Here is a 13957-nt window from a genome sequence, read left to right as displayed (position 1 = left end):
CTGTGAACAGAACATACGGGAACTTAAACGTTCCCATATCAGAGCAGAGTAGACACCAGCTAGTCCAGTATCTTCTCTCTTTTTCCACTCTGTCCTGGCTAGGACTGTGGGCAACTATCTAACCTCTGCGAGTCTCCATTTCTTTGTTAGTGAACTGGGGCTAATAATGCTCACCCATCTGGCAGGGTTGTTGGGATGTTCTTTCAGTGTATGCTTTTGAAGCATGTGGGTCTCCTCTGCTGGAAGGTGCTATTGAAGGGCAGAGTGGTGTTTAAAGGAAAGGAGACATTTAATTCAGAAGGAGGAAAAGGTGATGAAGCTGTAAAGCCAAGGAGAAAGGGAGGAGCTGCTGGAGAATAGCCAAAGCTGCCCAGAAGGCATTAGAGAATGTCGAGCTAGGACAAAGAGAAGAGGAAAGGATCAGATCATACAGCTGATGAAGAAAGGAAAAGTGATTCCCCAAAAGGGAACATCCACAAAGGTCTACGGACCCTGAGGAAGACTTGGCCTCCGTGACACAGCAGACACAGTGACCCTTTACTCACCAGCAATGTCTTGTGTGCGGGGATCCAATGATAAGGCAAACCCTCCTTCCTATCCCAGTGGCAGCATGCTGGATCCTGCTCCCCATCTCTGTCTTCAGGGGAGAGCATTGCTTCCCTATCCCTCATGGCAAACATCTTCATGGAAGTGGGAGGCTTCCTTTCTCCACTCCTGCTCCGATTCAGCAATAAGGAAGGCATCAGCTCCCATGGCTGTTGGTACTCCACTGAGCCCTACTGTAGACCAGAGGCTCAGGGTATCCAGACTCCAATACGCTAGGACTAGGGTTCAGACCCTCAGCAATGCCTGTGATTGGATGTAGTGGAGAGTGGCAGCTGTACAGAGATGGTTGTGGCTGCCTCATTCAAGATTGCTTGGCCCTGGTGGAAATTAGAAAAGGAGGGACCCTGCTTGAATTTACACTGCTAGTATAAGGTTCCCTACACCAGCAGGAGTGCAAGAGAAGCAGAACTCAGCTCCACTACACACCATCCCCACCAGCCTTGCTTCTCCTCCCACTTACACCAGGAGTGGAAAGGGGCTGCCAAAAGCCTCCAGATCTCTAGATGGCTCAAGTTCCTACAGTGAGAACCCAAACCGACAGATGTAACACAACCCTAACCACAGCTGCCTTACATACTAGGACAAAATAAAACATCCTTCCCAAACTGCTAGATTCCATACTTCCCTGCTGTCATCACATTCTACATTCTCTCTGTAGTTACAGCATCCCCCAGCCTTCTGTTGCTAAGGTCCCTGCTAGAGCACAAGTATAGAAAACAAATGAGCAAGGGAGGAGTGACTAGAGGATGGAAGCTGCTCTGCTGAAGGGTTTTTCATAAAGGAGGCCTTGTTTACTTCAGCTAAAAATCACACCAGAAGACACAGCTCCTGAGCCCTGATATTTATGTGGAGGTCAAAGTGGGGATACCATGCAGTTTCTTAGCCACTTACTTAAGATTCAAGGTATGCTTGTTTCTAAACAGTAGTAGACAAAATGGTAATTGTGCTCAAGTCACATTCAAGCTTTCTGGTAACACTATCAGCTACCACACAGCTTAATGGTTGCCACAATACTTTCTTATCAGTAGGTCTTCCCAAACAGAAGTATATTAGATACAAGAACATTAAAAATTGGTGCTGAATGCAAAGAACAGAAAGATAAGTAAACAAGTCAAAAAAGGTACAGGTTAAGAAAATGAAACCAATAAAAGAAATGATAAACTTCTTCACCCCACTCAGCACTACCTCTCCTGGTGTGACTTTATAGCTATTTCCTTTTCCTGTAGTGCCCCCTAGTGTTCGTTACTAGAATATCAAGATTTTCTCAAAAAATTCTGACAGTAAAATATCTTTTCAATTGCTATCACCTTATAAGGTTAATCAGTTTCAAAATTCTGTGTCCCTCTGTCTGTTTTACTTATATAACCCCATTACCATAGAAGTTGTGTGCTAATTTAGAGACCAAATGGATAATCTTATGCCTTAATTTTGTACAACTCCAAACCAAAGTTTCCTTTAATCTCTATATTTTGTATCAGAGTTAGTGAGTATGCAGAAAGAAAAAGCAACCTTGATTCTTAGCCTTTTGTAGGATAGTGTGTAATTCCCTTTGGCTGATTTACTTGCATCCTGTGGAGCCAGATCCTCAACTGATGTAAATTGGTGTAGGTCCCTGGTCCCTGTATTCTCAGAGCTACTTATATGTGCTTGAGTGCATATGACACCGATTCTGTACACAGAGGAATTCATGGAAAAGGTCTGAAGAGATTGATCAATATGGCCAGTCAAGGCTTTCCATGACAAAGGCTTTAATTCAAAGAAGCTGTGCTGTGTAAGATCTTACTTTTCAACTGATGCTTCCTTGTAATAGGCCTTGCCTAGATTGCGCAGTTGGATTATACTAAGGTATGAATTTTCAGTACCATTCAATAAATCCAGGAATAGAATTCAACCGAATCATAAGCAACTTTTGGGAAGTTCTCTTGTTTATCAGGTGTTCATGAGAACCTGTCCAAACAATGGCTGGTTTTCCCCTCCTTTTTTTTTCTTCTTTGCTATGCTTTACATTTGCTGTTAGGTGTATTGTGACCACGACACAGAACTAAGCATCATGAGAACTGGGTTCTGTTCCCAGCTCTGCTATCGACTTTATGTGTGACTGTAAGCAAGATATTTATGGGCTGATTCTAAGAGGTACCGAGCACAACTTCTGTTGAAATAACTGGGAGGTGAGGATTCTCACAGCATCTCTGAAAATCAGGACATTAACATCTCTGTGTCTTAGTTTTTTTATCTGTAAATATGTCCCTACTTCACACGGATACTGTGAGGATAAATTTATCAGCTAAAATACACTGGTTATACAGCATCTGGAGAATATGTTTTCCCATTGTCTGAATCTTGACTATCTTCTCCGCCAGCTCCTTACATTTACAAAAGGAAACCAATCTCTTGTGGGAATACTTTAATATGTCATTGACTCACCTATGCCTATTCCCCAAAGTGCTTTTTAGAATCTGCATTCTTTCCTGGGAGCAGGGCCTCTACTTTCTGAATTCCCTTATAACTCCCATCTGGTCTTGTGAGAGTGTAACATGCCCACATTCCTTCAACACTAGCATAAGCAGTGGAACCCACTCACATTTATGAGCAGCTGAAAACAATTCCTCTCAACTAACATCAGGAAGAAAATAGGTTGGCCTGTGCTAGCAGGCAACCTCATTCACCAATTTATTGTACTTAGGAAAGACAATAGGGTATATGAAATATGACAATCGATTACATGAAAAGCAACTTAATTTTCTTTTTTTCTGTATTAGAAGGACTAAGTGGCTCAGGGAAGTGGTTCTTACTGCTAGCTTTAGTTTTCATCTGTAGGTTGCTAGTTTTAAGTCAGTTTACTAACAACTGTTATTTTATTGCTAGTTGGGAGCCTAATTGAACTGCGTGATGGCTTCTGTCCAGGTCTTATGGACAAAAAGAGGCTACTTAGCTCAGCAGACAGACCAAAGATTTTATGGGTGTGAAGAATAAACTATATTCTCAGGAAATCCTTATGGAAAAGAGTTGAGGGGGAGGGATAGCTCAGTGGTTTGAGCATTGGCCTACTAAACCCAGGGTTTATGAGCTTAATTCTTGAGGGGGGTCACCTCGGGATCTGGGGCAAAATCAATACTTGGTCCTGCCTAATGAAGGCAGGGGGCTGGACTTAATAGCCTTTTAGGGTCCCTTCCAGTTCTATGAGATACATATCTTGGCTGCATGGTTGGTATAAGAAAGCTTGCAGAGCAAACACCAGTGCTGTACAGCATTGTTCAGTATAGAAATAATTTCAGTCTTCAGGGCTTTACAATGCAAAAATTAAAACTCCTCTCATTTAGTATTGCATTAAATGAAAAATTTTCTAAGCTTGCTGCTGTACTTCCTCTTCTCACTAGCACCCTCTATCAGTTACTATCTATATCAGTACAGTATCTAGCTTGCACAAGCAGGACAATTCTGAGACTGTTTTAAAGAGAAGATGAATGAGTAGATACATGATTGAGCACACAAAATAATGAATGGCATACAGAAGAAAGATTTGGAATGTCTGTACAGCCTTTCTTATAATACGAGAACCAGGGGGACATGAAATGAAACAATGCAGTGAAAGGCAGCAAATTTAAAATTGATCGAATAAAAGACTTGTGCATAGAATGCACACTTCGTCTGTGGAATTAATTGCAACACATTAAAATTACAGCAAAGTAAGCTTACCAAGATTCAAAAAAGGATTGTACATTTGTACACACTAGATGAAACTTCTAGTAAAGAGGAAAAAAAATTCCAAACAAACATAAATAAATCATATCAGGTTTTTTTTAGAAGGAATATAAATCTTAAATCCTCATGTTTCAGGGCTAGGCCAACCACTAATTGAAGAAGTTACAATGAAACTTCCTCTATAGGAAGGTTATTCAGTAATTGCCTTATGCAGGGTTTCTTGCACTTTCCTCTGAAGAAGGTGGTTCTGTCCATGGTCAGAGACAGGATCTCATTTGGATGATCCCCTGGTCTGATCTGGTTTGGTGATGGCTATCTTTCTGTGAATTAAAGTCTTGTTGATACCTTACTGTAAACTTTGAGAAGATATTCTATTTACATTTTACAGACAAATTGTCTATTTTATTATATGCGTTCCATTTTTCTTTTCCTGTGTTTCTTATTGCTAAAGACATTTATATACAAAAAGGATCATTTTTTTCCCTGCTGCTTATTCCCTACCCAAAGTCATAATGCTCTCTTTGTGACATCACATTTGGTAGCTGTGGGAATGATTATATCACAAACAGAAGGTTATAACTTCAGGAGAAGAATAAGGAGGAGCAAATGGACTTTTAAGAAATGAAAAGATCCCCTTTTCATGCAAATTGCCTTAATAATAAAGTATAAAGGAAGGGAAAAAAAGAAAAGAAGCAATAAAATACATGTCACACTATCCAATATTATTGTTCTGTTATAGAGGGTCAGAATCTGCCAATATTTATGTGAGTAACTTTACCCACGGGGATCCTCAATTTCCTGTAACAATGCAAAGTAGCCTTAGTGTGGACCAGGATCTGGCCCTAAATGTGTTTCTTATTATGCTGTTTTTAATAGTGCCTCTTATTTTAGGATTCTGTCACACTTTGTGAAGTAATTGCCACACTTGTAGCCTAGACATCTGTGGGTTGCATTGCCTTCCAGTGATGCTCTGGCCTGGAATAATTAATCAGAGAGTGACACACTGTATTTGCCTAGTGAGATGCATCCAGTGTGTCATGTGGCACAGTGTGAGAGTGGAGTTGCCCTGGGAGTGGGGCAGACTCAGGTCCTGACTAAAAGATTACTTCTGACACACTGCCACTCAGTCTCAGTGCCCTCACTTGCTCAGTATCAGGGAAAGACAGAAAACTGACATGGCCTTCACTGTTGGCAAGTTGAGGAGAGCTGCATCAGATGTTTGGCTACGTGTTGACCACTCTGTGGGAAACAGATTTTGAATGTGAGTCTATAAGGTTTCCTCTTCTGCACTAAGTCAGATAATTCAAGCGATTCAAATGCTGGTAGATAAATCAGACTGAACAAACATCCTGCTACTATATATTTCCCATTCCCCTTCCTTCCCAACTATGGAACTGGTAGAATGGCACAGTGTCTTTGTTACAGATTGGATGAGTGCTAATGCAAACAAAGGCTTACTGGTATAAGAATTGACTGAGCTCCATGCCTTCAGGAATGAATGACCAGAATAAATTAAAACACACTGGATTTTAATATTTTGCACTTCTGTGGCACCTTTCATAAAATCATCAAAGTGTAGGACTAGAAGGGATCTCGAGAGGTCATCTAGTCCAGTCCCCTGCACTCAAGGCAGGACTAAGTAATAACTAGACCATTCCTGACAGGTGTTTGTCTAACTTGTTCTTAAAAACCTCCAGTGGTGGAGATTTCACAACATCTCTAGGCAATTTGTTCCAGTGCTTTACCTCCCTGACAGGAAGATTTTCCTAATCATAGAATCATAGGACTGGAAGGAACCTCGAGAGGTCATCTAGTTCAATCCCCTGCACTCATGGCAAGACTAAATATTAACTAGACGATTCCTGACTGGTGTTTGTCTAAGTTGCTCTTAAAAGTCTCCAGTGATGGACATTCCACAACCTCCTTCGGCAATTTATTCCAGTGCTGAACCACCCTAACAGGACCATTTTCCTAATGTTCCACCTAAACCTTCCTTACTGCAATTTAAGCCCATTGCTTCTTGTCCTATCCTCAGAGGTTAAGAAAAACAAATTTTCTCCCTCCTCCTTGTAACAGCCTTTTACATACTTGAAAACTGTTATCCTGTCCCCCTCAGTTTTCTCTTTTCCAGATTAAACAAACACATTTTTGTCAATCTTCCCTCATAGGTCATGTTTTCTAGACCTTTAATCACTTTTGTTGTTCTTCTCTGGACTCCCTCCAATTTGTCCAATCCCTCCTGAAATGTGGCACCCAGAACTGGACACAATACTCCAGCTGAGGCCTAATCAGCCCAGAGCAGAGCAGAATAATTCTCATGTTTTGCTTCCCTAACGTCTAACCTAAACCTCCCTTGCTGCAATGTAAGCCCATTTCTTCTTGTTCTAACCTCAGAGGTTAATCAGAACAATTTTTCTCGCTCCTCCTTGTAACAACCTTTTATGTACTTGAAAGCTGTTACTGTGTCCCCTCTCAGCCTTCTCTTCTCCAGACTAAACAAACCCAGTTTTGTTCAAGCTTTCCTCATAGGTCATGTTTTCTAGACCTTTTAATAATTGTTGTTGCTCTTCTCTGGATTTCTCCAGTTTGTTCACATCTTTCCTGAAATGTGGTGCCCAGAACTGGATCCTACTGTACTCCAGTTGAAGCCTTATCTATGCGAAGTAGAATGGAAGAATTCTCGTGTCTTGCTTATAACACTTCTGCTAATATAGTACTCTTCACTATTTTTGAAGTGGAGACCATTTTGGCAAAAAACCTTCAGTGTGAGAGCCACATCAACTACTGTTAACACATTGCTTACTACTCCTTAATGATGTAATGTTACAGAGCCACTTGTTTAACTAAGACAAAGTCTACTTGTACAATAAAACGATACTCCTTTCATAAAATAATAACCAGGAAAAGATATGGAATTTAAAAAGGCACCTATGCGAGTAAACTTTTTAAGAGCAGAAGAATGCAAAACTTATTTTAAAAACTGGATGGGTGAAAGTGTGCCTGTTCCTCCTTGACTTTGTTCATACAGTATTTGTCATCTGTTTTTGCAATCCTGTTAAGGCAGTCCAAATGTTCGTTGGTCAATATTCTTCTATTTTCTTTTTGCCCCTCTGATTGGGGGTGAGGGCTGTAGGGTGGAGCTGGGGATGAGGGGTTTGGGACGGGGCTCAGGACTGAGGCAGAGGATTGGGGTGCAGGGGTGAGGGCTGCGGGGTGGGGCCAGGGATGAGGGATTCAGGATGCAGGAGGGGGCTCAGGGCTGAGGCAGATGATTGGGATGAGGGGGTAGGAGGAGGGCTCTGGTTGGAGGTGCGGGCTCTGGGGTGGGGCCAGGGATGAGAAGTTTGGGATGCAGGCAGGCTAACCTGGGGCTGGGGCAAGAGACTCCCCCCAGCCCTCTCCCTGCCGGTAGCAGCTAGCTCCGGGGAAGGGGCCTGTCTCTTCGTGCCAGCAGACAGCATGGAGCTCCGGGAGCAGGGCCCCTCTCTCCCCTTTGGCAGCAGGGAGCTCCTGGGTCAGGGGAGAGGCCCACAGCAGCCCTGCAAGCCCCAACTTGCTCCCCTCCCCAGTTCCTGCACACCTCCTACCTCTCTCCTCTCCAGGTCCCTGCTTTATGGTCCTTTAGAGCTGCTGCACAGCTATTTATAGCCTGCCGCACAGCCATGCAACTCAGAGGGAACTTAGCGAGCTGCACTTAGGGTCAAGGGAAGCCTCCACTGGCTTGTGGGCCTTGCAATGAAGAACACTGTGATAATACATCCCAGAATAATCACTTTTTTTTGCAATAGTGTTACACTGTTGATTCATATTTAGCTTGTGATCCACTGGGACACTCAGATCCCTTTCCTCAGTACTCCTTCCTAGGCAGTCATTTCCCATTTTGTATGTGTGCAACGGATTGTTCCTTCCTAAATGAAGTACTTTGCATTTGTCCTTATTGAATTTCATGCTATTTACTTTAGACCATTTCTCCAGTTTGTCCAGCTCATGTTGAATTTTAATCCTATCCTCCAGAGCACTTGCAACTCCTCCCAGCTTGGTATTGTCCGCAACCTTGGTAAATGTACTCTCTATGCCATTATCTAAATCAGTGGTTTTCAACCAGGGGCATGCAGACCCTGGGGGCACACAGAGGACCTCCAAGGGGTACATCAGCTCATCTAGATATTTGCCTAGTTTTACAACAGGCTACATAAAAAGCACTAGGGTTTTTTTAAAATTTCATACAGATGACTTGTTTATACTGCTCTATATACTATACATTGAAATATAAGTACAATATTTATAGCCCACATTTTCAAAATATTCCAGTAATTTTGAGTAGTCAACGATATTATTTGAATTATGGTGGCATCTAGAGCCCCCGTTGTACTAGCTGCTATACAGATATACATAGAGACACTCGCTACTTCATAGAGTTTACAGTCTGAAGTGGTAAGGCAAAGCATGGGAGAAAAGAAGCATTATTATTCCAGTTTTACAAATGAGAAACTGAGGCACAGAAACATTAAATGACCTGCTTAAGGTTAGATAGTATGTCTGGGGCAGAACTAGGAATCAAACCCCAACCTTCTGAATCTAACTCTAGTACCTTAACCATAAGACCATCATTTATCTTTGGTAGTGCATAACTTGAGATACCTCCTGGATTCTGATTCTGCAGAGGTGTGAACACCTGCAGCTCCTATTGACGTAAGTTGGAGTTGTGGTTGCCTGGAAGTTATGAAAATCAGCACCAAGGTGTCTTAAATTGAGCATTCTAAAATGGAGACATCCAAAATCTGCAGCCACTTTTGAAAATGTGGGTCCCAAGTACCCAAACAGACAATCAATGGCCAAGACTGAACTAGAACTCAGGGCTTCCTGAATTTCTTACCATGTACACATTCCTTCATACCACACTGACTCTCATTAATCAGAGTGGTCAGGAACTGAATGCTGGCACCTAGTTGGTTAAAGCATTAAAGCATTATCAGCCCCTTTTTGACTATTCACTGGAACAAAAAATAGACAATCAAAGATAGAAGGGCAATTTTGAAATAGACACGGAGGTATGATAAAGTGATGCAGTAAGAATGAATTATTTTAGAGCACATTTGGACCAGTTTACATTGCTTTTACTTTGTCACTTTAGATGGTTAGGCTGTGCCCCAGAGTTCAGTAAATGGACTGTCATACATTGGAAAATATCTCTGAGTGCTAGGTACTATATTTAGTTTAATATTATTTATTCTGTTAGTTCTTGTGCCTGATCAATACACATAGCAAGATAACTTAATTGGCTCTTATGATACTGTGAGATCTGATGGCCTGGAGCAGGACCAAAACCACCCAGGGTCTAATTTTATCCCTGGTAGTGCCTCCATCCATGACCTTGGACAAGTCTCTTAACCTTCATCTCTCATTTTCTACTTCTGTAAAAGAGAGAGAATAATTCCTATCTATCTCACAGAGGTGTTGTGAAGATTAACTAGATAATGTATGTAAAGCACTATATAAATGCTACATATTATATTTAAGATCCTAAGGACTAGCCCTTAAAATGTGCCACTTTATCAATCAACATGTCCATATTTTTCTGTAGTAATTTGTGTAATTGACTATATATATAGTGAATAGTTTTTTAAAATCTCTGTAACCCTTGGAGAACTACACTTATCTCTGGCTTGTAACAAATGGAACCCATATCTTAAAACTGTGCTAAGAAGGGCATGCATGCATATACTGAGTAGGCCTTGAGAATTTTAGTGACTACAGAAAATGTTCCTGTTAAGACATAAAATAGTTCATATGGTTAGTAACAGCTAGATGGCAAATATTTTACATTCACACTATGCTCTTAGGGACACCTGGTAGGGGTGTTGAGGATGAATTATTTGTACTACACTTAGAAAACGTAAAACACTATACTATAAATACCAAGTACAAGATAATTAGTACCTAATGGTGTATATGTAACTCAGACCTGATAAAATTAGTGAGACCTGTTATTCAGTGGCACAGAGAGAGGATTTAAGTTTAAATACCAGAGGCAGCGCAGCAAGTGCTAGAAGCTGGTGCTTTCAGGAGTGGTGGGTTCTGGGTTCTAGTCCCACTGACTGTGTGTAGCTAGTGCTAGGAAGCAAATGGTGCAATGACAGATGCACTATGGATCCAGATGTGAAGAGTGTGGGGCAGCAGTATGCCAAACAACAGAGACTCCTAGGGGCTGTAGAGGGTACAGGGTGTGTCTGGAAGGAGCTATAGAAAGGAGACAGAGGGGGGCTGAGGGCCATTGGGGGGGGGGGTCAGTGGAGACTTAGGTGAAAATGGTGGAAGAAGTGTGCTGGTGATTGGGGGTGTGTTATGGGCAGTGGTGGAGGGGAAGGGGGGCTGTGGTGGGAGGTAATTAAGAGGGTGACTGTGGGTAGGTGCGGGGGCTGTAGGTGAAAATGAGACACTAATACAGGCAGCTTTAGTCTGCTATGGGTACTGGGGGGAGGGGCTGGATAAGTGTATGGGGCTGATGAGGAGGGGGGCCTAGGGGTGGTAAGGTGGGGGGGGTCTCTGGGTGGTGACAGGCAGAAGAGTTATCGGGGGCTGTGGGTGGTGCTGGGGCTCTGGGCTGGGAGCTGTAGAAGTTGGTGAGAAGGTGACGGGTTGGGGAGCTGTAGTGGGGGTGGCGGTTGCTGAGGGGGTCTACTGGCGGTAGGGGGTGGCGGTTGCTCAGAGGGTGACAGGGGGGGTCTACCGGCGGTAGGGGGTGGCGGTTGCTGAGAGGGTGACGGGGGGTCTACCGGCGGTAGGGGGTGGCGGTTGCTGAGAGGGTGACGGGGGGGGTCTACCGGCGGTTGCTGAGAGGGTGACAGAGGGGGTCTGGTGGTGGTTGCTGAGAGGGTGACAGAGGGGGTCTGGTGGCGGTTGCTGAGAGGGTGACAGAGGGGGTCTACCGGCGGTAGGGGGTGGCGGTTGCTGAGAGGGTGACAGGGGGGGTCTACTGGCGGTTGCTGAGAGGGTGACAGGGGGGGTCTACTGGCGGTTGCTGAGAGGGTGACGGGGGGGGTCTGGTGGCGGTTGCTCAGAGGGTGACAAAGGGGGTCTACCGGCGGTAGGGGGTGGCGGTTGCTGAGAGGGTGACAGAGGGGGTCTGGTGGCGGTTGCTCAGAGGGTGACGGGGGGGGTCTACCGGCGGTAGGGGGTGGCGGTTGCTGAGAGGGTGACAGAGGGGGTCTGGTGGCGGTTGCTCAGAGGGTGACAGGGGGGGGTCTACCGGCGGTAGGGGGTGGCGGTTGCTGAGAGGGTGACAGAGGGGGTCTACCGGCGGTAGGGGGTGGTGGTTGCTAACGGAGGTCTATGGGCGGTGACTCTAGAGCAGAGGCTGACACAGGCATCCCCGCCCCCAATCTGGGCGGACGTACGGGGGTGGGGGCGAGCTCTCGCGAGAGGAGGCGGGCCCGGGCGCTGCTAGCGTTGGGCTCCTCCCCCAGCCGGCCCGGGCGAGGCCTGCGCCGTGCGCTGACCGGTGCAAGGGGCCGGACGCTGAGCGGCGCCCGGCCCGGGGAGGCGGCGGCGCGCGAGCCGAGCTAGCGAGAGAGGCGGCGCGGGCAGAGCCCCGGCTCCCGCGGGGCATCATGCCGGGGGGGCGGGTGTGCGCCACGTGCGGCGGCTCGGAGATCGAGGTGGACGCGGCGCGGGGGGACGCGGTGTGCACGGGCTGCGGCTCGGTGCTCGAGGACAACATCATCGTCTCCGAGGTGCAGTTCGTGGAGAACAGCGGCGGCGGCTCCTCGGCCGTGGGGCAGTTCGTGTCCTTGGACGGTGAGCGGGGGAAGGGGACGGGGTGGGGGCCCCAGTCTGTCTATGGTTGGACGCTCCAGGGTTTCCCTGCTGGGGCCAGGCAGGGTGCGCAACGCTTTTCCTATAGCGGTGGGCAGCCCTCCCTATTCACTGCCGCCGGCCTGGCACTGCCCCCCCCGTCAACACATTGCTGTCGGGACAGCATGCAGGGGAGAGCTCGCTCCTTGTCCTGCGCAGGAGGCATCTGACATAGGGTTTCTGGCAGGTGAACAGGTCACTAATTGTGTCTGAATTTTCCAAGTGACACCCGCCCTGCCCCCGCCGTCTCGTTTGTACTGGGTGAGATTCTGTGTGTTATGCATTTACTTTCAAGAGTAAGACTTGGGCTGGACAACTCTTGAGCAGATGGAAACAAGTGAATATCTCCTCTCCAGTCTTTGTTGTCCTCTCTTGGTATGACTGAAAGGTGACTTTCAAGTGTTTTATCAAGCAGTGATCCACACAAAGGTCCCGATCCTGCAACTGGAGTCATGTGGACAGACCTCTGCGTCCATGTGGATTCAGTTGCAGGATTTGGGGGTCTGAGGACTTGATGTACAAAAGAATGTAGGTATACCTAACTGACACTTTAAGTGCCAGTGAGCTTCTCAAAACCCCAGCTCAGCTGCCACCTAACCCTGTAGGTTCCTACATTTCCCCTTTTAAAGTCTCTTAGGTGCCTAAGGGTTTTTCTTCACTGCAACGGTTAGCTTACGTTTGAAGGTCAGTTAATGCAAGTAACTTAAGCTAACACTGCTGTGAAGATGCACCCAAAGCTTCCAAAAATGAGCATGCACACAGTCCTCAGTTTAAGCACCTGTGTGTGTGTGCACCTGTCTGATAGGCATTCTCAGAGCATTCCTAAACGCACACAAAATGAAAGGAGGTGTGTGTTCCACCCCTTTTAAACTTTTAGCCCATTAATTAAGGGCACTCACCCAGGATGAGGGAGAGTTCAGTCCCCCTGCTTGATGTGGAAAAGGGATTTGAACTTAGATCTCCCCTGTCTCAGGAGAGTGCCTTAACCACTGGACTATAGAGTCATTCTTATGCTTTCTCACTGAATATTTATACAGAATGGTGCAGCTTGGGTAGGAGAGACTGAGAGACCTGTCCCAGAATACTCCATAGCCCAATGGTTAAGGCAGTCTCCTGGAAGAGCCAAGTTCATATCCCTGCTCCACATGAGGGAGAGGGGAGAATTGAACCTAGGCCTCCTACATACATACTAGATAAGTATCCTAACCAATAGGCTAATAGTAGCACCTGATTCCAGGAGAGCATTCACAACTGTGAATTCTGAGTGGAGGGAGGTGCTTCCCTCCAGCCCGGACATAGTCACCTAAATACCTTTTGAGGAGCAGGGCTTAGGGCAGCCTGTCTTCATGGCATTTCCTACTGGCTAGCCTTGGCGCCTACCCACTTAGTTTGCTGGCTTTGGTGGATTCCATTCTTAGGTGCCTAATTCTCCCCATGCATTTTATAAGGAATTTAGGCACCTAATTTAGGGCTGTGGATTCCACTGAGTGGCAAGGTACCTAAAAATTGGGTGTTGCAACACTGAGTGTTTCAGTGCCTAAGGCTCTTTGTGGATTTAGCCCTAAGTGCCTGCGGTACTGTTAGCCAGTCCATTCTCTACTTAATGTCCCATTTACAGTATAAAAAACAAGTCTAACAAGCACTGTAAAATGTTTGTAGCCCACCTGGCCATGTTATAACATAATTTGGTATGATTGGTGTTATAACTAAATTTTATTTAAAAAGTGCTTTAGGTCAGGCAAGTAGGCCTTGTTTATGGTAGATGGAAAGGCATTGACTGCAAACTTGAGTGGAA

At 45.4% G+C, this 13957-nt stretch overlaps 1 protein-coding gene across 1 annotated transcript in view; it reads left to right on the top strand.

Annotated features, from left to right (window-relative positions):
- Positions 1–11918: 11918 nt before the first annotated feature.
- BRF1 (BRF1 RNA polymerase III transcription initiation factor subunit) overlaps positions 11919–13957 on the top strand; it is a 268924-nt gene continuing 266885 nt past the window's right edge. Inside the window, exon 1 of the mRNA XM_050952602.1 lies at positions 11919–12105. Within this exon, the coding sequence (XP_050808559.1) occupies positions 11919–12105 (187 nt within the window). The remainder of the gene's footprint in view (positions 12106–13957) is intronic.

Source organism: Gopherus flavomarginatus, chromosome 5, assembly GCF_025201925.1.
Source record: "Gopherus flavomarginatus isolate rGopFla2 chromosome 5, rGopFla2.mat.asm, whole genome shotgun sequence".
NCBI lineage: Eukaryota > Metazoa > Chordata > Testudines > Testudinidae > Gopherus > Gopherus flavomarginatus.
The sequence above is the reverse complement of the archived record's forward strand: the minus strand, read 5'-3'. Positions and strand labels throughout refer to the sequence as shown.